Source organism: Sciurus vulgaris (genome assembly GCF_902686455.1).
Source record: "Sciurus vulgaris genome assembly, chromosome: 5".
Classification (NCBI taxonomy): domain Eukaryota; kingdom Metazoa; phylum Chordata; class Mammalia; order Rodentia; family Sciuridae; genus Sciurus; species Sciurus vulgaris.
The window spans coordinates 163,376,722-163,400,524 of record NC_136465.1 but is presented as its reverse complement, the minus strand read 5'-3'; the positions used below and the strand labels follow the sequence as shown (position 1 = coordinate 163,400,524).

Below are 23,803 nucleotides of genomic sequence, written 5' to 3'. Positions count from 1 at the left end.
CCCCTTCTTGACTCCTCTCTCCCGCTGTCACAGTGGCTTGGCCAACCCATGGGCCATCTGGGCCTGACTCTGCTTCTCTTGTTCTGCCGAGTCTGGCAGGGCCCTGCCTGAGAGTCGCCTGTGGTGTCGCCTGGGCTCCCTTTCCAGCTCGTGCAGCCAACATCTGTGCCTTTCCAGTCGTTGAGCTTCCCTCCGTCTGGAGACACCATTCCACACCTCGCCACTCTGCTCACTCTCAGTTGATGAGCTGGACTCAGACCTACGAAGAAACTGACAGAAGGACAAGAACCACCTCCTTCTCCAGCCCCAAGTCCATCACCTGCGTGAGCCTGGATCTCAGACTGTACCTTCCTTATTTAATAAACTCACCAACAACCGGCTAACCATTTAACTAAGGGACTGGACAATTCACCAACTTGCTAAGTCAGTCACACTGCCCCGCTCCCTTGGAGGCTGCTCTCTGCAGCTGGGCGCTGGAGTCCTCCCTCTCCCCAGCTGTGAGCTCTCCTGGGACTACCCGCTTCTTCCCTTCCCATCAGTTTCCTCTTCCAGCGGATCATGCTCCCCGGCCTGAAAACATGCCTTCATATTACTCATCTTCAAAAAACCAGACTTCCTTTTTTTTTTTCTTTAAAAGAATACAGTGGGTGGTGGCAGTTGTGGTTATAGATAAAAAAGATTGACGGTGATTTAATGAGTCTTGTCACTCAATGTCAGTTTCAGGGAATTCATTGTATTAGCTGCTCTAATTTCATGTAGGCTTGACAATTTTCAGAGCAAAATGGTAAAAATAAACAGCCATTCCTTTTCTCTACATTAACCACCCCATTTATTTGCTAGCTATTTATTGCACAAGATTCTTGCACATGTGGCTTCTATTTCCACTCTTTTTGTGCCCAATCTTCTAGCCACCTCCTTCCTAGGCTCTCCATCCCTCTGCACCACACTGCTCCATCCCTGGTCTGGCTTTCCAGTGGTTGACATCGTGGCAATGGCAGTGGTTGGTTCTCTTCCCTCAACAAACTTGACATCTCAGAGTCCTACAGTCTGACTGATATTCTCCCTTCTTAAAACTCTTTTTTCTCTTAGTCTCCGTTGATGTTATACTTGACTGGTTTTCCTTCCACGTCAGGTTGTTCCCTGGAGTCTTCTCTTCAGGTTCCTCTTCCTCTGCCAAATGGCTCAAAATCCAGGCCCCTCTGCCTGCCTTCTGACATCTCTAATTCTCCTCTTGGGCTCCAGCCAAGACATCCCCTGGGCTTAAATGCCATCGCTGTATTGGTGATCCCCCCACTTACATGTCCATCCTGACCTCTTGCCAGGCCTCCAGAGTTACACGCCCAGGTTAAGGGCATCTTTGCCTGGGAGGCTATGAAGCAACACAACTCAACACACAAAACAGATCTGGTGATATTTAATTCAAATGTCTTCTCTAAGCCCTCCCCGCCTCTGTGAGTGGAAGCAACACATCTCAGTAAAACACTAGACAGCATCCTGAATTTCTTCTCCCCCCGTTACCTATGTCCAGCCTTTCAGCAACTCATTGGCTACCTCCAAAACACCCCGGTCCAGTGACTTCCATTGCCCCTACGCTACAAGTCTGGGCTTTCCTGCTTTGCTCCAATAGCCTCCCAAGTGGTCTTGCCTCTGCTCTTGAACCCTGTGGTCTGCTCAGCACAGCAGCCAGAATGTGCTCACAAAGTGGTAAATCAGGCGCTGGCATTGGCCTGCATGACCCCGCAAGGACTTCCCAACCATAGCTAGAGTGAAATATAAGCCCCCTGCCTTGGCCTACAAGGTCCAAAGTGATCCCGTCCCTCTCATGGCCTTCTTTTGTTTCCCGCCCACTGGCCTCCTCTTCAGTCTCCAAAAGGTGACAAGGGCCACCTCATCCCAGCACCTTTGGCTTGCTGTTCCTCCTGCTTATAAATTTATCCCAAGGTCCTCATGTGGCTGCTCAACACTCAGGAACTAGTCGCCTCTGCAGAGAGGCCTATCTGACCACCTTGCTAAGGACCCCTGCCCCCTCCTCTCCTACGGGCTCCATCCCGTCACCTGCCTTGTCTCCTGCTGTGGTCTGAAAGTTCGCATCCTTCCCAAATTCCTAGGTTGAAATCCTAAGGTGGTGGTATTAGGAGAGGCCTTTCGGAGGTAATTAGGTCGTGAAGGTAATGGCCCTATGGATAAAAGAACCTCAAGGAAACCCAGTCATCTCTTCCACCAAGAGAGGACAGACAGAAGACACCATCTGGGAACAAGGAAGCAGGCTCTCACCAGACACGGAATCTGCCAGTGCCTTGAGTTTGGTGTTACCAGCCTCTAGAACTGTGAGCAATAAATTTCTGTTGTTTATAAGTTGTCCAGTTTATGGTGTTTTGTTATAGTAGCCCAAACAGACTAAGACATCTCCTTTGTGGAAGTTATCACTACCTAAAATTATCTTCGAAAATAAATACATTTATTTACACATTTACTATTATTTCATACTCCTAAATGTAGGTTCTTTAAGGAGAAGGACTTTGCTATAAGTCTCTGAATTCTCAGTGCCTAGAACAGCACTCAGTGGAGTGTCCACTGACCTAGGTGTGTGTAATCCTGCAAGATTTCTCACAGGTTATTTAGAACTACATATAGTCACTGTCTTCAAAGGACTAACAATTTGTCTAGAATGGCCAGACATAGGCGTTGTCAAGTTAATTAATGGTAATGGGCCACATGAAGCAGATGCCTGTGAGAGTCCAACCACAGGGGCCCTGGTAGGCTAGAGACACAGATGTTTCCATGCACCAGAATGGGCAGCAGTGTCTCAATGGAGGCTGCATGGTAAGGGCCGGGCAGGTGGTCAGAGAGGAGGGATGTTCCGGCCTGAGAGGTGGCGTGAGGCTTGGAGTCTTTGGGGGGATGACTGAGCGACTAGAATCACATTTGTAATCATAACAAAATATCAAATTTACTGAAAGAGTGGAAACATCACTTTATACATATTAGCTCCTTGAATTCGCACAATAATTTCTTGAGTGAGATAATACTGCCTTGATTGACAGAGGAAGGAGTGGAGCACAGGGAAATCAAGATGCTTCACAGTCCCTAACCGGCAGAGCCAGGATTCCAACCCAGGCTTGACTCTGGACCCCAGAGGAGACTTCCAGGACCAGTGAGAGGAGGGTGGAGGGAGACTGGGTCATATTCCAAGTGGCTGCTGCAGCCAGGCTAATGGGCTGTGTCCTTGAAGCAAGCATGTTGAAACTGAGTGACCTCGTAACAATGTTAAGAGGTGGGACCTTTAAGGGGTGACTAGAAACAGGGGCTCTGCCCTCAGAATGGATTAGCGATGTTATGCAGGGGCGAGTTCCCTATAAAAGGACGAGACTGGCCCTCTTCTCCCTTCTGCCACCTATGCCTTCTACCATATTACAGCCCAGCAAGGTCTGTGCCAGACTCTGGCACCTTGACCTTGGACTGCCCAGCCTCCATACCGTGAGAAAGAAAATCCTGTGGGTTAGAGGTGACCCAGTCTCAGTTCTGTCTAGCAGCACACAGGGAACGAAGGCCCTTTAAAACAGAGGGCTCATTCAGGGGAGGCACCATTTCATGGACCCTGGTGATGGGACTTAGGCAGGAACTGGTGGTTCTCGGGCTCCAGGAGTCATTTATTTATTTATTTTTCTTTAGTTCAGTGTTCACAAGAGGGTTTTTTTTTTAATTGCTTTTGTTTTTTAAATTAGTTACCTTCATTTAAAAATTAGAAAAATGTACATAAAGTTCATAAAAAACTTGCATCTCTCTTAAGATATCTGCAGTGTGTCCACCCTGAGCTGGCACAGCTCAGAGCAAGAGGGAGCTGACAGTGTAGAAGCTTCCCCTTCAGAACAGCCTTAAGCTCTTTGTCTTCCTGTTGATGATCCCTGCCTGGTTCTTAAGGTCTTGGTGGCCCCTTGGAATAGAGGTTGACCTTGGAACAGAGAGTTAATTCCTAAGAGTACGTGCAGCTGAGAGGGCAGCAAAGAGCCCCCCAAACCTCCCAGGTCAGCTGGGCTGTAAGTCTTTTGACTAGCACAGGGCTGTACATTGTTTATGGGTATGATGCATGCATATCATGTTTATAGCAGCATAATTCACAGTAGCCAAACTATGGAACCTGCCTAGGTGTCCAGCAATGGATGAATGGACACAGAAAATGTGGTGTCTATACACAAGGGAGTTTTATTCAGCCATAAAGAAAAGCAAAATTATGTCATTGTCAGGAAAATGGATGGAACTTGAGAAAATTAAGTGAAATAAACCAAACTCATAAGGTCAAGGGTTATGTTTTCTCTCATATGTGAAAGCTAGAGAGGAAAGAGAAAGAAGGGGTGTGGGGAGGTGTCTTCAACTGAAAGGAGATAGTAAAAAGAAAGGGACCAGAGAGAGGGAGGAGGGAAGGGAAAGGGAAAATGTGGGGGAGTGCTGTTGGCCAAGTAACATCACTACATCGTGTGCATGGGTGAATACGTAAGAACACATCCACCATCATGCACAGCCATAGTGCACCAATACAAAGTGTGGGAAATAAAAAAAGGTACATACAGGGCTCTGGTTAGACATGGGTTCACATCTGGCTGTGCCGTGGACCAGCTCTGAGATCTTGGGCGAGGACTTTCATGCCTGCCAGTCTGTAGTCTTTTGGGTTGAACTGTGGTCCCCCAAAAGATATACCCAAGTCCTCAGCCCCAGTACCTGTAAATGTGACCTTATTTAGAAAAGAGTCTCTACTGATGTAATTAAGAATTTTGAGATGAGATCATCTGAGATTAAGAGGATGACCTTAAATCCACAAGTGTCCTTATGAGAGGAGCAGGAGACACAGACACCGAGGGGGAGGCCAAGTGAAGATGGAGGCAGAGACTGGAGGGGTGCAGCCATAGTCGAGGGCACCTGGAGTCTCCAGAAGGCAGCAGGGGCAAGGAAAGACCCTCCCTTGGAGAACCTGGAAGGAGCACATCCTCGCTGACACCCTGATTGTGGGTTTTGGGCCTCTGGAATTTGAGAAAATGAATTTCTGAACCCACTTGGTGGTAATTTGTTATAGCAGCCCTAGGAAAATAAGAGTCCGTTGGAGTCTCTTCCCTGGTAAACTGGGAACAATAATGACTCTTGCCTCACTCGGCTGTAACTGGAATTAAGTGGGAGAACGCCTGGGAACCCCAGCGGGGTGCCTGACCTCTGGTGACCCCAGGAATGTCACGCTGACACAGGTCCTCAGAGGCCTCCATGACCACACCAAGGGTGCAATGCCAGGATGGCAGCGTTATGGGACATCTTACCCCTTTGGCAGAGTGAGGCTGGGATAGTTAGGCTCTGAGTGGCAGTACTAGCTTGCCCGGGTTCAGACTTGGGGATGAATTGCTGAGTGAGCTCCTGTGGGGTTTGCACAACCTGAGGCTGGTCACAGTCCACAGGTAAGAGAACGGGAAACGTGTTCCAGGGGGTCTGCTCCCACCAGGACCTCCCACGAGAACAGCGAAGAAAAGCCTGTCAGCGGTATGCTGCTGATGGATGGAGAGAGTAACACCCAGGACTGAGAGGGACCCAGGGATACCCGCTACCTTCCTAGGAAAGGCCCCAAGCAGCAAGCCTGTCCAAAGCCTGAGGTCACACAGTCAGGGTTGGGAGGGGCTGAATGGTTGTCCAGTTGGATACCCGTCTGTTGCTTTGTTCCTGTGGTTGAATACTTGGAGTTACGATGGGCTCATTACTTCTAACAGCCTCTCTGTCTCTGCAGGGTTCTAATGTTCTGTCTTGGGCTGAGGGAAATTTGTTTTCTTCTCATGTCCCCCCACTGATCCTGGTCCTCCTTGGGCTTCCAGAGAACAAGATCAGTGCTTCTGTCGTGTGGCAGTCCTTCAAATGCTGATGGCTGCCTCCCTGGACTCTTTAGTGAGAAGAACGGGAAGAATTGATGATGGGTGGATGGATGTGTTGGGGGAAGAGGTGCCCGCCCCTGTTACCAACTCCCGCTCAGTGCAGGGGGCCAGAGCAGGAGCCGCTACTCTAACGTAGAGCTTACGGGTGGAATGTGGGGTCGCTGGGGTGAATTCTTGTGTGGTGAGGGCAGAGTCGGCTCCCGAGTCTAGCTGCATGGAGGCAGCTCTGGCTTAGAGAGCTACCCCACCGGCCGACTCACGGTAGCGATAAGGAAGGGAAGTTGCTATGGGGTTGATCAGTGAAGGCTTCCTGGAGGAGGTGGGTCTCGAACCTTCTCTCAGAGGTGAAAACCATGGTCGGGGAGAGGAATTTCCTTGACAAGAACTGACAGTATGGGGAACAAGCAAGTGGGTAGACCTGGGCTGAGCTGAGAAAAGGTGGTTGATGTTTGTACATGAAATTCAGGCTCCTGGGTTCTGCCGGTTTCTCTGGATTTCTACAGATGGAGGAAAAACATATAGCCGAGCTAAATAATGTCCTGTTTAAGAAACTGTGTGCTATGCTGGGCATGTTCCTCTTACCACAGCAGATAGGACAAGCTGGGAAAAAGAAAAAAAAAACTAACCTGGAATCCTGGAATAGCAGAAATCACACACAACACACACATTTTGGAGAAGTTGGGAGAAGGACAACTAACTTATCTGTGAGTTTTTTTTTTTTTTTTTTTTTAACCAATAGAATCTTTTTAAGAGCAGTTTTAGGTTTACAGAAAAATCAAGTAGAAAGTACCAAGCTCCCTGGGGAGCCCCTCCACACGCTCACTCTCCCACATGATCAGCATCATGCGCTGGGATGGGACATTTGTCAGAACTGATGAACAGACACTGGCGCCTGGCTTACCATGGGTTTGCTCTGGGGGGCGTCCTGGGAGTCTTGACAAGTGCGCCATGCCGCGGACCCACCCTTACTGCGGCCCGCACAGCACTGCCACTGCCTAAGGACCTCTGTGTCCCGCTCCTCACCTCCCTCCCTGCCCCTGGCGACCGCTGCCCTTTCCACCGTCTCCAGACCATTTCGGCATTCTGCAGCCTGAACTCTCCTCCTCCCATTAGGGACACAGAGAGTTAAAATCCAACCCAACCCAGGTAACTGGCACCGGCACATGATCGCCCCGTCATCCCGATGGATTAGGGACTGGATTTCAGACTGGGTATTAAAGCTCGTCAGTTGATTCATGAGGGCTACTTCGTAGGACCTGGCTCTGGGGGCCTGTCATGGTTTGGATCTGGAATGTTCCCCAAAACCTTGCGTTGAAGTCTTGGTTCCTAGGACAATGGTGCTCAGTGGTGGGGCTTTTGGGAAGGGACTGGCTCAGGAAGGCTCTGATTTCACGTGGATGAATCCATTGAAGGGGTCATGATTTAATGGACTACTAGGAGGTGGTGGATGCTGTAGGAAGTGGGCCTACCTGGAGGAAGTAGGTCAGTGGGGGGTGCCCAGGAAGGGTGCATCTTGTCCCCAGCCCCCCCCCACTTTCCTCCCTGCTGCCATAACTGAGCAATTAAGCTCCCCCGGATGCTGCTCTCTGTGACATTCTTTGTCATCACAAGTCCACAGCAAGGACACCAACAACTATGGACTGAAGCCTCTGAAACTGGGAGCCAAAATAACTCTTTCCTCCATTAAGCGGTTTTTCTCCGGTGTTATGTTATAGCAGTAGAAAGCAGACCCACACACTGCCATGGCCTGCCCTTGGGAAACTGACACTCCAGCTGGCTTTGGGGCAGCCATTTAGGCAAATTCCTGGCCAGCTGTGTATACCTGGGCCCCCTTGGGATCCTGCATCCAAGGGGGGCAGGATGGCAGACCATCCCTTCTCTTCTCTCTGTCCCCAACAAGGGACAGAAGGGAGAAATGAATTTTATGGCCAGAAGCAGCTCGAAGGTCTTCCGCGGGAGATCCCCCCACTCTGTATCCCCTAGAGGGTGGGCTGGAGTCGCCTCAGGCTCCGAGGCTCTGAGGCAGCCACCCTGAGGGGCGTACTCACAGTTAAGCAGATGTTAATGAGTGTGCAGATCTTCCCATCTCCGGTGTACTTCGGCAAACAGTTACAGGCAGCCTGTCCGAGAGCAGAGGCAAAAGTGGCCGTGTTAGATCAGGTCTGGGCTGGCCACGTGTGCTGGCTCCCAGACTTGAGTTCCGCCCTGTCACGGCGGTGCTGGAAGAGCCCGCGCCTGCTACTGGTAATATCCGTTCAGAGGTGACGATTCTCTTATATTCTAGCACATTCACAGGCTTCACTTGAACATTGGATCTCAAGCAAACCTGTCTTTGCTGCCAAGATAACTATTTTTTTTTTTTTTTAACTTTCTTACTTTCTTACCTTCCTTGATCCCTTGCCTTCAGGGCCTTACCTCTTTCCTCTCACCATGGTAGAAGGAAGCGAGGCTACACTCCACTGCTCACTCACCTCCACGCCTGCTGAGCCCAAAGGTCCCCCTGCCAGGAGGTGCTAAGGAGAGGGCTTTGTGGTCCACCCAGGTGCCACGTAAGGTCATCAATCACACCCACTGGTGGGCCAGGGAAGTCGGGCGGGGGCTTCAAGTTGAGGGAGGGGCACTGTCTGCAGGAGCCTCCAAGTCACAGGCGCTCTGCTTAGGAGCAGATGGCCCAGGCCTCTCTCCTTCACTGGCTGTGAGCTTCCAACATGGCGTCTCGAGGGGAGGCTTTTCTAATTCCCACAGGCGCCTGCTATGTGGTGGCAGAGGACCTGCTTGTTGGAACCTGAACTTATCAGTGGGGACACACAGGGTGGGTTGTCACCGTTCCTCCTCCTCTTCCTTCACAAGGGGACTCAATCCCAGCCTGAACCTTTACCCAGACGCCCCTCAGCTATCCCTGCCCAGTTAAGGTCTTACTCAATTCCCCTCCACTGCCTTCGAGGTCTGTCGGACCACTTACCCTGCAGACTGTAAGCACCAAAAGCTTATAGGTTTCCCCACCCCATGTGTGGTTTCAAATAGAAACTCTACTGAATCCCCAAATGTGTATAAGAATGCCTGACGCTAACTGTTCTGATTTTCCCATGGTGTACACACACACACACACACACACACACACACACACACACACACCACACACTTTTTTTTTTTTGATCATAGATTGAACTCAGGGCCACTCGACCACTGAGCCATATCCCCAGTCCTATTTTGTCTTTTATTTAGAGAGAGGGTCTCACTGCATTGCTTAGCACCTTGATTTGCTGGGGCTGGCTTCGAACTCATGATCCTCCTGAGCTGCAGGGATTATAGGCCTGGGCCACCACACCTGGCCACACACACTTCTTTGAGTATATATTTTTTTGGTTTGGAGCACGTCAGTCATTTGCTTGTTCTACCCAAAGAGAAACCTGGTCTTGAGGTCCCTGAAAGACTCAGAAAGATCTGCAGGGTGTGCATCAGGTGACAAATCACCTGATTTCAGGTGCATGACCTTTCTTCCTGGCCATTTATGTTCCCCATGTGACCCAGACTGAGGAAGGCAGACCTTGGGCCTTGGCTCCCTCCAGCGTGTCTGCACCCCATCCTCACCCTGATACTGGGTCCTCATATTTCCCTCACCTTCCCAAATCTGCACCCAGAGGAGCGCTGACCACAAGACAGGTGGAGGGAGGAAAGTGACCTTCTGCTGTGGTGCATGCATGTCAGAGCCTTGAGCCAAAGAAGAAGGTGTGGGATTCTAGGCATCAGAAAGCTGGAAGAAAGGCAGCACCTGGGGGAAACTTCTAGGTGCTTTTGGACTGTGTGGTATTTGCAGAGGCCCACTTCTCCCCTGTGAGGGAAGCCCTGTCTCCTTGCACCCTTTGTTCCCCACATTTCTCATTTCTGAAGAGTGGCCTCTTGTTTTTTCACCCCTTCCCCTGAGCTGTTTTTGCCATTAGCTCAGCAGAAGTCTGTTCTCAGCCTCTTCTTCCCTCAGGCCTGTGTCTAAGACCCAGTTTTCCCACCAGGAAAGCGAAGGGAGGTGAGCCCACCTGGTTGGGTCCCGTCTGTGTGCACTCTGCGTTCTTGTCACAGCCGCCGTTGCTCTCCAAACATGGGTTGATTTCTTTAAAACAAAAGCCAACACCTGTCGTAAGCATCAAGCCTTCGTGCAAGGGAAGGCACCCTGAGGAGCTTTCTGGATGCCCGGATGGCTAACTGACCAAAAGCAGCAGGGTCACAGAGCGATTCAGCTTCCTGACAATTCAGAGGCAGAAGTCACCCAGCCCGGAGGGTACCAGATAGGGTTTCTCAACATCAACTCCTCTGGGATGGGCTGATTCCAGCAGAAGCACCGTCTGCAGGCTTCAGCCTGTCCCTCTGCAGAATGAACGTGAGCATTTGCAGCCAAGAACTTGAAATCAGAGAATCTTGGAGTCTGATCTTGCAACCATCACAACATAGGTTGGTTCAGAGAAGAAGCACCTGCGGATGCTGAACTTAAGACGTTTTGATGAGGAGCAAGGTATTTTCTTGGTGCTAAAGCGTCTCCTCACTGATTGCTTATTAATAGCAAAGGGGGAAGAATAACTCCACAGTGGAGAAATCGATAGCGCCTTGACTGAGGGTCAGGATTTACATCACCAATCAGGGGTGGATGGAACTCTCAAGGCATCCTGAGTAAGATGCAATGTTGCTTGTGTGACATTTGGGCCTGGAATGTGCAAACTTAATCTCAGACAAACACCAAGCAAGGACAAACTGTCAAAGAAAAAAAGGCATGGCAGAATATATTCTTCCTAAATGCCAATGTCATAAGAGACAAAGCAAGGCTGAGGAACTATCCCAGATTGGAGGGGACCAAAGAGAGGTGACAACTAAATGCAAGAACTAACTTCAGGCTGGATCCTGAACCGTGAAAAAAAAGGTCAAGAAGGACATTATTGGAACAAAATCAGAACACGAATATAAGTAGACGAGAGTATTAAATATCAATAATAAGCTTAGTGAGGTGCATGCTATTATAGAAGCATGCTCTTATAGAAGAGACTGCATATCTCCTGAGGAAATACGTAATTATTAGGGATAAATGGAATGTGATATAGGCATATTCCTCTTGAATGGTTAAGAAAAATATGTATATACAGAAGGGGAACAAAGGATAAAGCGAATGGGGTAAAATGTTAATAAATGAATGCAGATAAAGAGCAGGTGGGTCTTATTTGTTTCATAGTTGCGATGCTTCTTCATGAGATTTTTTTTTTCCAACTGAAAAAGTGAAAATTCAGACAAATCACTGTGGTATACTTTTACAGCAGAACGGTGTGTAGCAGTGTGTGCATTTTCAGGGAAAGTTATTCCAAGCACAGAACACACCGTGTATCACGAGACACTATTTTTGTCAGAGTATATGTAGCAAAATGGAGTAATAGAGAGGTAGAAAGAGAAGTTCTCCTTTTTGCCTTCAGTACTGGGGATCAAATCCAGGGCCTCCTGCGTGTCAGGCAGGCGCTTTACCACGGAGCTACATCCCAACCAGCCTGAGAGAAGTTATTTCTAGAATTTCATCTTCAAGCTGATAAGCCTTCTGTAATTTTTCTATACCAAAAAAGTGCTAGTTGTCTATAAAATGGAATGGAAGTTTCAAAGCTCAGCAACCTCTACCATTTCTAATTGGAAACGGTTTCCCATCTCCCTCTGAAGTGGTCTTTGGACTTCGAAGCCTCCCTTCTCCTGTGGCCACAGCCTTTTCCACCCTCCTGCTTTCCCACTGAGGCAAACTGAACAATGACCCCGCAGCTGTGTGTCTGGACAGCCCAAGTCCCCACATCAGTGCTGCAACCTGCGCCACAGGGGATCACGAAAAACACAATCAGAGAAAAGTGGGATCAGGTGGGAAACCTGATTGAGGCCGGTGACCCAGAGCTGGCTCCACGGTTTATTATACAGGTTTTATCATCAAAAGGTTATCTGTGGGAAAGTTTCTGCAAAGCAGGCAGGCTGGAAAGTCACAGCAGAGATGGGACATTATGGTCACCTTGCTGTGCTCAGAATTCTCTATCCCTGGGAGTCAGCGTCTGCATTTCAAGGTTTGAAACTGGTAACTCTGAGTGTTATCCCATAGTGTTCCCAGACAGGCCCGCATCGCCATAGCAACTGGGTCATGTGAGCCCTGTACTTTTGCACAGGGAGATCCCAGCACAAGTGGACGACAGCCACGAGGCAGACACCCTGAATCATGTCGCCGTCCCCCCACGTCAGCCTCATTTAGGATTCTCCGACTCTCACGCCACTTTCACTGGATGGCTGAGGGCTGTCACCTACCGAGGCACACAATGCCATCGCCTGTATAGCCCTCCTTGCACATGCACACCCGGCTTCCAGGGCTGGTTCTTTTGCAGATGGCCTTGGCAGAGCATCCTCCATTGCTGATCTCACAGGCGTTGATGGCTGTGGGAGAGAGAGATGAGGCAGCAGAAGAGGAGGAGAGGGCGAAGAATTGACTGACACCTTTTTACTTGGGTCATGGAGAAACAGAAGATGCTTCAAAATGACTTCAGCAGGCAGTGGATGAAATTTGACTGATTCCCCTAAACAGAGGGCAAGAAAAACACTCCCGCTGTGTGTCCTTTCCAGCTGTTGTGCTAACACACTGTATATGTCCTACGGCAGGAAACATCTGGTGACCAGGGGTAGGGCACCTGGTATCCTGGGGAAACTCCCTGGGTACGGTGATCTGGAGGCAGTTGGATCATTGTTCAGCCCGGCCAAAATATGGACCCAGCCTGCCAAGATGTGATGCTCAAGAGCTAAGTGACATTTAGCATTTCTGTTTTTCTAGTACTAAACGTGTGTTAGGCACCATAAGAATAATAGCTCACCTTTCTTAGCACTTTAGCGATATGAATCTGGGTTCCATTGAAGAACCCAGGAGGGAGCCTCTCATTGTCCACATTTAGAGATGAAAAAATTGGACAAAGAACAGGCAACTTAGATTCGAACCCCGGGAGTCAATGGAGAGAGCAAGGTTTCAATGGCGGCATTATTCTTCCACAGTGCAGAGAGAGGCCATTTAGCTTCGACAGCACTCGGCATGGAAAGTAGTTTTAAGTTCATTTTACAAATGTGCTAACAGTGCTCACAGCAGTTAAAAGACCCATCCAAGGCCACAGGGCTTGTAGGAGAGGAATCAGGGCCCAGTGCCCATTCTGGCCCATTCTAGAGTCCTGGTGACCCAACCATGCCCTTGGCCAAATAAATCCAAGGTTTCAAAGCTGCATTTGCTCTCAAGGCCCCGTGCCTCTGCTCTGAGTGGGTGCGATTGCTTGTCCATTCCCAAACTCACACACCATCCAGGAACAGTGGGTTTCCCATTGCCGATACAGCCAGCTGCCAGGGCCAGGCAGTTCACCATGCGTGGCTGGCACCAGCTGCTGAGGCCCATTACTCTCAGCAATGTAGACTCTCAAGAGGCCGAGGGAGCCTAGCTGGTCCCGGGCAAACCCCTTCTTCACTTGCCTGTGCAGACTGTCCCGTTGCCTTGGAATCCTGCCGCGCATTTGCATGAGGCTGTACCATCCGGGTTGAGAAGGCAGCTGTGGCGAGGAACAGGAGATGGGGGTTGCAGGGAGATACTGAACACGCCGCACGTGACTCACCACAACCCTTTATCCCAGCCTCCAAGAGGCCCTTGGAGGTTGGTCTAGGGGTGGGAGGAGAGTCCATTCCTGGCACGTCTCCATCACAAGCAGCTAAAACTATAGTCATGTATCAGGCAAACTGTCCAGTGCATTCACGGATGTCAGCCCAGGAATAAAGAGAGTGACTACTGATCTTCAGAGAGCGACCGACTTGCTAGCAGGTGAGCTTCAAGCATGACCTCAGGTCAACTACATGTTATCTGATAGCCCCAGCAAGTTGGTGTGACTATCACTCCCATTTACAGACGAAGAAACTGAAATTCAGGATAAGCAATTGACTGAAGGTCATGCAACCAGTCAAAGTGGCAGAGGCTGACTTTGAATTCAGGTCGAACTTGGGCTGCTCTTAATGAGTTCACTAAGCCCTCCGGAAGCCGGAGTGTGAGGAGGGCTTGTCTGTATATTGGGAGGTAGGCCTGCTGAGACAGGCCTCGCTCTCTTTGCCTCTGTGAGAATCCTGGTGGCTTGACTGGGGACAACAAGGGCATTGGTGTCAACATTTTGAGTGAGTCAGTTAACAGCTTATTGAAAAGGCTGGAACTGGCAGGTTGTTGGTGGCCTCTTTAGAGACCTTTTCAGTTTTATACTTAAATTTATCCTAAATCCTCAGGAATGCTGTCAGGAAACTACTTTCCTGAGGATAGGGCCTGGGGTGCAAGCTACTGGGAAAGAATCCCCTTTGCACTGTCCCCAAAGAAGGCCAGAGGGTACCTACTTGGCACTGGTGTGGCAGGTCCCATTGCAGTTGTCTATCGTGATTGCTGAAAAAGAGTCAGTTGCCATGTTAGCCTTCACATGAGAATTTCCTTTTAGTACCTGGTGCTAGGAAGAGTCACTTCCTCAGCAGTAACTAGTATGCACCGTGTTAACCATGTAAATCCATGCGGCCGTGCCAGTACTTTTTACATTGGCTGCCGGGGAGCTCAGAGCCATATATGAATGGAGTGCTTCCTGTTTGCTGGCCTCTGTGCTAGGCAGTAAGGCTACAGGGACATGTAAAGCACAGAATCCTTCCTTGAATGTGGCTACAGACTCACAGAGCATCAACCTAGGTGTGATGTGTGTCCCCCTCTCCACGTTGGGTTTTGATTTTCTACTCTTATTTCTATTTCTTACGCTATTCTTTCTAGTTTTCATCATTTTGTGATGCAGTGATCCAAACAAGCAAACCCCATCATGTAACTAATTTGATATTTGCATGTGTAGAAAGAGCCCCGGGCTTGAGACACAGCAGGCACTCAATAGTCACTTGCATTCATTTCTAAATTTCAAGGACACAGCAAGGGTTATTGCCTTCGGATGTCCAGATAGTCCAGCTATTGGAATAACAGATATTCCCTGGCAGGGAAGAATCCTGAAAGAAACCATTAGAGATAGAAAAGAGTACTGTTCATGCAGGATGCTCATGCTAAGAGCTTTTGGGGTAGAAATCTCATTAGCTTTGGCCTTGTCACATAGGTCCTGAAACAGGGACCTAGCTCTAAAGATGATCTGCTTTATGTTACACGGAATATTTATGTAGGCAAGTGAGCTAGAGTGGGTGCAATGGAAGGGTGTGCTTTTGTATGTGTCCTTGAACTTGGAAACTCCTTTCTTTCCATTCTCTACCTGTCATTTTTTAGGTCTCTCTGGAACCTGCTCTAAATCTTCCATTGATTGGCAGTGACTCCATGGTGTGCTCTTTGGAGAAGGATTTGGATTTTCTATCTTTGGTCTTTGATGATCTGGCTCCACCTGCCACTGTAGCTTCTCCACCCAGCCATCCTCTGTCCCCACGCACCCCTCATTCTGCAGTCCTTTGGTCGCCTAAAGGTGCACAGCATCCCCACATCTTTGTGCTAGTCCATGCGCTCTCTTCGACCTGACCTGCTCTTCCCTCTCATGACTCACTGGGAGCACAGTAAGAACCAGGGCAAAGTGGTGAGGCTAGAGAGAAGGACCTTCTCAGACCCTGGTGGGACAATAAGCTGACACCCATGGAGGACAAGCTGGCAATGAGAAGCGAGACCTCCCCCTGAGAATGCCATTCTGAGTCAGAGGCCCCCATCTCCAGGAACTTAACCAAACAGATTAATAAGACAAATGCAGGAAGATGCACACAGGGTACGCTCATGGGGTCTTCCTCTGAGAGCAGAAAATCAACTTAAAAAAGTGCATTTGGGCGGGTGCTGTAGCTCAAGGGCGGAGCACTTGCCCAGCAGGCACGAGGCCCTGGGTCAATCCCCAGCACTACAACACAAAACAAAACAGACGAAACAGAGCGAAGAACCCAGGGTAGTAAGATTCATAAAGGAACTTATATGGAAATGAAACATTAATGACATTTGTCTGTGTTTATTCACACGGAAAAGTGTCTATTATCCATTTTGAAGTAAAAAAAGGGAGGTTGTAGAACAGCCCGCAGCCTCTGGTCCGCTGCACACGTCTACATTCCTGGAACAGGGCTGAAGGCTGATACAGAATGTCAGCGATGGTGATGTCCCTGCCTTGGGAGTGTAATTTTTATTCTCTTCTTTATTTTACAGACTTTGTGCTGCAAGAAGGATGTATGTTTATTGCCAAAAGAAGCAATGAAGGTGTCATTTCTATTTTAAAAGAATAGTACGTAGCAGCCAAGAAGTGGAGCCAAGAGCAGATGATAAACACAAAGGGCTCGCTCTTACCCCTGTCGCATCTTACGCCTCGCCAGCCAACGTCACATTCACAGGAGCCATCACCCGAGGGTCCTTGGTTGCATCTCCCGTGGACACAAGGACATGCTAAGTGGAAAGATGCCTGCAAATGATCAGACTCTGACCACGTCCAACACCTCGTTGATCCTCTCTGGGGCGCCTGTTCTAGGGTATCATTGTCTTTCATGGAGGGGGCTACAGTCACAGGGAGGGCGGGGCGCAGAAGACAGGAACGCGGGTTCAACGTGAGCCAGGTCCTACTTGAACACAGCAGCTCACACCCCAGCTTGGGGCCCGGGGGCTCCGTGGGTCCATGACCTAACCCCTGTGAGAGTGCCTCAGCCAAGGTTATATGAGGATCCAGAACCGTGTTTATTTCCAAAGACTGGACTCCAAAGAAGCTCGTTCATTTGACTCTGGGTTCACATGCGCCTGTGTGCGCTGCCTTCTTCCGGAACCTGGAATGTTGGTTCCTCTGGGAACTGGGTGACAGCTGGGGGTTCCTTCCCCATCAGAAGGGTTTGCTGGACCCCGTGACTGTCTCCATGGCCCTAGGTTTGGAACTCCTGCACAAATGCAATCACACAGTTCTTCCAAATAATCCAGAAAAAATGTAAGTACTCTAGTTTCAATGACATATTGTATGACCTAATTGTAAATAATTCAATTCTATATTATTTTGCCTGGCTTAGAGCAGCTAACGAGAAAACAGTGACAGCTAGGGTCATGGTTTTTAGTACCACGTAGAGCAATCTCCTCCCCTCTCTCAGGTGCGTTTCCCTGGGTGCAAGGAAGCCAGGGTGCAAGCATGCAGATGACTTAGCTCAAACTTGTCACCATTTTTGCGAAAACAGAGCACTGATCTTGCTGGTGGCAAATCAGTAGAGTTACTTTTCACAAAGGACGTGCTTGATTTAAGAGCCAGGCGCTTTGGAGTCAAGCAAAATGTGCCTTTCTATCTCAGTTCTGTTTCTCATCAGCTGTGGCCTTGGGGGAAGTCATTCAACCTCTTTGCCTCAACATTCTCATCTGTAAACTGGGCACGGCAGCCCAGGGCCTGGCTGGGGGAGGTGGGTGCGCACCTTGGTCGCAGTGGATGCCGTACTTGCCCTCGGTGCAGGTCTCGCAGGCTGTCCCGCTGAAGCCCTGCCCGCACTCACACACGCCTGTGCCGTTCACACCGTCCAAACAGATGCCGTTCCCGAAGCAGGCGTTCTGGGCCTTCCCGGGGCAGGCCTGGCACTGGGGACCAAAGAAGCCTGCACAGCACGCTCTGGTCTGAAATGCAAGGATAGGCTGAGTGCACGTCCGTCCTTGGTCTGGGGCTCGGTGGCACCCCGTGGGTGCCTGCTTCTTTGACCCCAGGGCTTGTGAGGGATAGAGGCAGGACCCCGGAGGACTGGGTGAAGCTCAGTGGTACAGGGAAGCGGAATAAGACCTCCACTTGGAAGGCAGGAAAGGGGGAAGGGAAAGGCAAGTGAGAGAGGATGAAGGACCAAGAGAAGGGGGACAGCAGGGACCAACGGGGAGCAGGCTGCGATGGCCCGCCACCTCCAATGTGGGCCCTTCGCCTCAAAAGCGAATTCGTCTCCTGCTGAGGAGGGCGGCCTCTGTGGAGGAGGCCTTGGCCTTTTATGACAGGATCTCCTAGTGTTCAGGGGAAACCTGTGGAGCCCATTTGGTTTCGGAGTGTCTTTTTATTTGGTGCATTAAACACAAACATTTTCCAGCCCCAAACTCTGTGATTTAAGGGCCCAGCCACCTGCTCTCTGCTAAAAGGGAAGAGGGCATGTCTGGTGTTCGGGGAAAGAAGCAGGTTGGGAAGTTACAAGTGACCCCCAGAGACCCTAGCTTTGGGGTCCCGTTTTCTAAATGACCAGGGACACCTCGTCTTGCCTTGGGGGCAGACACTCCCTCTGTCTCTTTGCTTACAGGTCCGCTTGTGCTGTGAGACCCAGGAGGTCCTCTTCCTCTCAGACCCTCGATTTCTTCACCACGCAATTGAACGGTGTGTTTTTACCCATTTCCTGATACACAGGGCCGCTGGGAATTCCATTGCTACCTCTACTATTTGACGAGGACAACGACCAGGAGGGGAAGAGGAGGTGGGCAGAACTTGCGCAAGGCATTGTGCAAGTCTGACCTGAGGCTGAGTTTCCCAGCGTCGGAGTGGTTAGGAGGACGATGACGTCATTATACTCACGATGACAGTCTTCACGCACTTGGGCTGGCACCCGATGAACACGGACCGCTTTCCCATGAAGTAAATGGTATAGATGCATTTCCTTGTCTCATCGCCCTATGGGACAGTAAAGGGTCTGTCACCCCTTTAGTTGGGAAAGGGAGTTCTCCAGTCTCCAAAGGCCGGGAAGTGGGTGAGCCATTGCTGTCTTTCTGACCAGCGTGGCCAAGGGTGTGGCTTCTCCTACTGCTTCAGAGCAAGAAAACACAAAGATACTCTGCGGCAGCGGAAGGCCAGTTGGGAAAAAAATCCAGATCATTACACTTTGAGGTCATACTCCACAAAAAGAATGCTCCTCTAGAAAACCAACTCAAGTTCAGAAGAACTGCAGAACAATTCAGATAATGTCCTTGCAATCCTGCCCATTCATTCATCTAAACCTGGGTTGCTATTTGCTTATTGATTTCTATTTTCCCTTGGCCCAAGAAAGGATTTTTTTTTTTTTTTTTTTTTTTTTTTTTTTGCTTATAAGCATTTATAAATATACAAGACTAAATTAAAACTCAAGTGAGAAAAATCAGATTTCATTATTGTTATCATAAATGATCATCATCCTGCTATGGAAGGTGCATAGTGCTCATTCTTCATAGTGGCTTTATCAGAAGTAGTGATTACCAAAAATGGCTACCCCAAACAGGGCTACCTCTCCCCAGTCTGCCTCTGCTTCTTTGAGGAAGTTAGCTATAACTTCAACTATCAAAGGAAATCAGGCAGGTGGGATGCATCAGGTTGGATCTGGTTTTGGATATGGAGTCTGTCTTCTCTGATAAGATTTCTTGCTGTTGTTCTCCCAGGGAACTATGAAAGGTGCAGAGGGTGAAAAATCCCATTCTGCAACTGTGTTGATCTATGAACCCACTTTAATTTAGTCATTAATGACATCTTACCTTGGTTCCTTGCTTCCTTGGTTTCAGACTTGATGAAGACATATACAGTTAACAAAGAATGCAATTATAACCAGGGGAAGGAATGCAGGGAGGAGAAAGAGGTATGCTTTTTCGATTTGGACTCCCTCAGATCTGGAAACTATTTTTTTTTTTTTCAAATCAGACAAAATACTTACTAGTTGTTTAGTTCCTAATGGGCAGATGGGCTTCTGGGGACACTTTCCACACTTTCCCTTCGTAAAACAGAAGCAAAGGAGAAATTTCAAGGTGATTAATTTTAGTGCAAAAATGAGGCTGCAAATAGTTTCTAGAGCTTGGAGCTGAGGAACTGAAAATCAGGGAAGATAAAGTTGAATATATAATTGAAAATTGGGGAAGTCATCTGGTCAACCTCTTAAATATTCTTTGAGACAAATTCATGGATTACTTCAGGACTTGCATGTTTGAGGATCACTTTTTTCCCATAATGTTCTTCTGACTCTAATTTAACTTTTTAATGTGTGGAGGTCTCAACTTATTTAAATCCAAATTCCTTTAACAATAACCCTTATTTACTAAAACAAACAAACAAACAAAACCCAAAACCCTGTTTAGTGAATTGGTCCAGATTCAGGGACTGCCAATGTGCCCAATTCAGGAGCACCTGGTCCAGCTGAGGGATGCAGAGTCAGAATGCTCCAGAGAAATAACACCTACGAAGAGCAGACATTAAGAATGACAGAAATGCTACCAGGCACAGTGGCACACGCCTGTCATCCCAGCGCCTTGGGAGGCTGAGGCAGGAGGATCATGAGTTCAAAGCCAGCCTCAGCAAAAGTGAGGTGCTAAGCAACTCGGTGAGACCCTGTCTCTAAATAAAATATAAAACAGGGCTGGGGATGTGGCTCAGTGGTCGAGACTCCCTGCATTCAATCCCTGGTACTGTCCTCACCAAAAAACAAAAGCAAAAACAAAAAACAGAAATGCTCAAGTGCAACCTACTCTTAAAATAGGAGGCCAGTGTGCTTCTGACTTGGTACCTACTGGGTAGTACAGTGTGGCCATTCAGAATTCTGGCTCTGGGGCTGCTATTTACTAATATGTGAGCCCGGGTGCCTTATTAACCTTGCTGTAGCTCATTTTCCCATCTGTGAAATGGGTATAGTGATAGTACCTACATTGTAGGTGGTGTGGGGAGGTTTAGACAGCTACCGACACAGGGTGAGTACCTAATAAATACCCGCAGTTGTTCCTGTTAGTAAAGGATCCTCCATTTCCTATGGATTGAGGTGGAAAGCCTCCATTTGAACATCCCATAATACACTGAAATCCTCCATGTCCGAATTTCTCTCCTAGTAGACCAGGCCTAGCCAACACCTGCCACAGGTGCACCCCGGACCCCTCCCTGTGCATTTTCCCTCTGGGGAGCGCTGTGGCTCCAGGCAGCCTTTCCCAGGCACGAAGGTGCACCTTGTCGCACTAGGTCATGAGCCCGTTGGGGACAAGGCTCACGTCTTATTTATCTCTGCAGAACCACAGCCCATGGGCACGTCGGAGATGCTCACTGACTGAGTTCTCTTTGGACTGAACTGAGATACCCTAATAGAAAATTCTTAAGCTTAAAAAATTAAAATTATAAAAAAAAATAAGTCATCACCCATTGGTGGCATCTTGGTTCTGGATATAACTTACCCGTACAATAATAGTGTCATTTTTATCACATCGATTCCTCTGGATTTCCAGAACTTTCCCCAGGCCATGGATCACTCCCTTGTCAGTGGCAACATTGGTGTAGTTTATTGGAGCCTCGTTTACATAGAGCTGTGAGCAAGAGGACTAAATATTATATTATAGGAAATTGAAGGGAGAGGGGAAGATGGGGAATGGGGGTCATCGACAGGACAGCAGCCTAGGAGATATGCCGCCATGCACCTGGAAGGTGGCGCACAGTGGTGGACAGAGCTCTGGCCTGGGAGAGGGGAGTCTGACAGTCCTGGATCTGGCACCTCTAGTTGAGTGGTTTGTGCCTGTTGCTTTCTCTTCCTGAACTTCAGAGTTCTGGTTCGTAGAAGGAAGAGGCGGCTCTAGGTGGGCTCGGGGGCACCTCTTCATCACTCAAAACCACTGGGTCACGTTCATGAGAAACATGCTGCCTCCTGATTCTGAAGTCCGTGCCGCTGGCAAGATGGCTGCGTGGACATGCTCAGCGGTGCTGTGGCCTGCTGCTCCTGGGTGTGAATGCCTTCTGCCACCAGGACACGAGGGCTGGGACCCGTCTTTTCTGCTTTGTGGTTAATTTGCAGACGACATTTGGAAGGGCTGAATGGCATTTATACAAGAACCAAGACAACTAGAAAAGAGTTTTAAGAACGATGTGTTTGGAATGGGGAGGGTGTGAATGTGTGTGTGTAGGGACAGCTGGCTGAGGTTGACAGAGGGAGAAAACTATTACACTACACAGAAACCACATTATCCAATAAAGGCTTGAAATTCACCAAATAGTACATAAAATAACATCCTTAGCGCTCCTGCTGGCCATATTAAGATGAGCTGACTAGGTGCTTAAATTTGAATTTCCGCCGAATATTAATGTCCCCTAAGATTGACGTGTAGCCAAATGAATTTCTATTTGAATGTTGAGATAAATCATAGCTGAGTTTCACCCATGTATTCCAGATCTGTGTACATTGGGAAAACTATCGGGAAGGCTTATTTAGTCTCAAATAGTGATTACAGCCCAAATTTCCAGAATTCCAAGATGTTGAACTATTTTTAAATACCCAAATAGTGAAGCATTTGAAGTTGCAATGTTGTTTAACTTGGCATTAAAAATATAAGTCTGAATCGCTTCTATCATGAGATATATCCAGAAAAGTATGGGTTGTTCTAAGATTTTGATTTAAACATTGTCTACCCATTTGAAAGCATTTCCATACACGTCCGATGTCTTAAGAGAAAGTAAATGACAACCAGTAAAAGCAAAACCTCTACATTATGAAGAGTTCTTGCTCAAGGTCAAGGAATTTCTGGACAAATGGAAAATGGACACGACCATCCTGTAACTGATTCAGCTAAGCGCTCTGGAATGTTCATTTCTACACAAGGAAATGAAAGATGATGGAGGAAAGCAAGAACTCTCTATCCATGACATAGTTGACAATCCTGGGGAGAAAAGGAAATGTATTTAAAAGGTTATCAAAGTTATCACACAATGGGTGGAATTATTTATGGGGGTCAGAGAACAATACTGGAGTTAGATGATTCTCCAACTAAACAAGAGTACAAAAGACCTTATTTGTCCCCAAACAGATAAAAAGATTTTACATAAGAAGTTACTTGTGATTCGATGATGACCCCACTGAGGAAATTTTTTTTTTTACTTTTCTTTTTATTGTAAACATATTGTTTCTCTGTTTGTACCTGGCATAAAGGCATACCATTTGTGTAATCATAAATTTACATAGAGTAATGTTGTTTGATTCATTCTGTTATTTTTTCCCTTCCCCCCACCCCTCCCACCCCTCTTTTCCCTCTATACAGTCCTTCCTTCCTCCATTCTTGCCCCCCTCCCTAACCCTAACTCTAACCCTAACACTAACCCTTCCCTCCCCCCCATTATGTGTCATCATCCACTTATTAGCGATATCATTCGACCTTTGGCTTTTTGAGATTGGCTTATCTCACTTAGCATGATATTTTCCAATTTCATCCATTTGCCTGCAAATGCCATAATTTTATCATTCTTTTTGGCTGAGTAATATTCCATTGTATATATATACCACAGTTTCTTTATACATTCATCAATTGAAGGACCTGGAAATTCCACCAGAAAACTCTTAGAACTCATAAGTTAATTCAGTAAAGTAGCAGGTTACAAGATCAATGCTCATAAATCCAACTCATTTTTATACATAAGTGATGAATCTTCAGACAGAGAAATTAGGAAAACTACCCCATTCACAATAGCCTCGAAAAAAATAAAAATACTTGGGAATCAATCTCACAAAAGAGGTGAAAGACCTCTACAATGAGAACTACAGAACACTAAAGAAAGAAATTAAAGAAAACCTTAGAAGATGGAAAGATCTCCCATGTTCTTGGATAGGCAGAATTAATATTGTCAAAATGGCCATACTACCTAAAGTGCTATACAAATTCAATGCAATTCCAATTAAAATCCCAATGACATACCTTACAGAAATAGAGCAAGCAATTATGAAATTCATCTGGAAGAATAAGAAACCCAGAATAGCTAAAGCAATCCTTAGCAGGAAGAGTGAAACAGGGGGTATTGCAATACCAGATCTTCAACTCCACTGCAAAGCAATAGTAACAAAAACGGCATGGTATTGGTACCAAAATAGAAAGGTAGATCAATGGTACAGAATAGAGGACACGGACACAAACCCAAATAAATACAATTTTCTCATACTAGACA

General features: G+C 47.9%; 1 protein-coding gene across 1 annotated transcript in view; it reads right to left on the bottom strand.

Moving 5' to 3' along the window:
* STAB2 (stabilin 2) overlaps positions 1-23,803 on the bottom strand; it is a 158,642-nt gene that overhangs the window by 42,273 nt on the left and 92,566 nt on the right. The window contains exons 35-44 of the mRNA XM_079142890.1: positions 21,058-21,186; positions 19,563-19,619; positions 18,461-18,556; positions 17,340-17,535; positions 16,249-16,344; positions 14,301-14,346; positions 13,404-13,480; positions 12,210-12,335; positions 9,938-10,011; positions 7,952-8,023 (exon numbers count right to left, since the gene is read on the bottom strand). Coding sequence (XP_078999016.1) covers positions 7,952-8,023; positions 9,938-10,011; positions 12,210-12,335; positions 13,404-13,480; positions 14,301-14,346; positions 16,249-16,344; positions 17,340-17,535; positions 18,461-18,556; positions 19,563-19,619; positions 21,058-21,186 — 969 coding nt within the window. The remainder of the gene's footprint in view (positions 1-7,951; positions 8,024-9,937; positions 10,012-12,209; positions 12,336-13,403; positions 13,481-14,300; positions 14,347-16,248; positions 16,345-17,339; positions 17,536-18,460; positions 18,557-19,562; positions 19,620-21,057; positions 21,187-23,803) is intronic.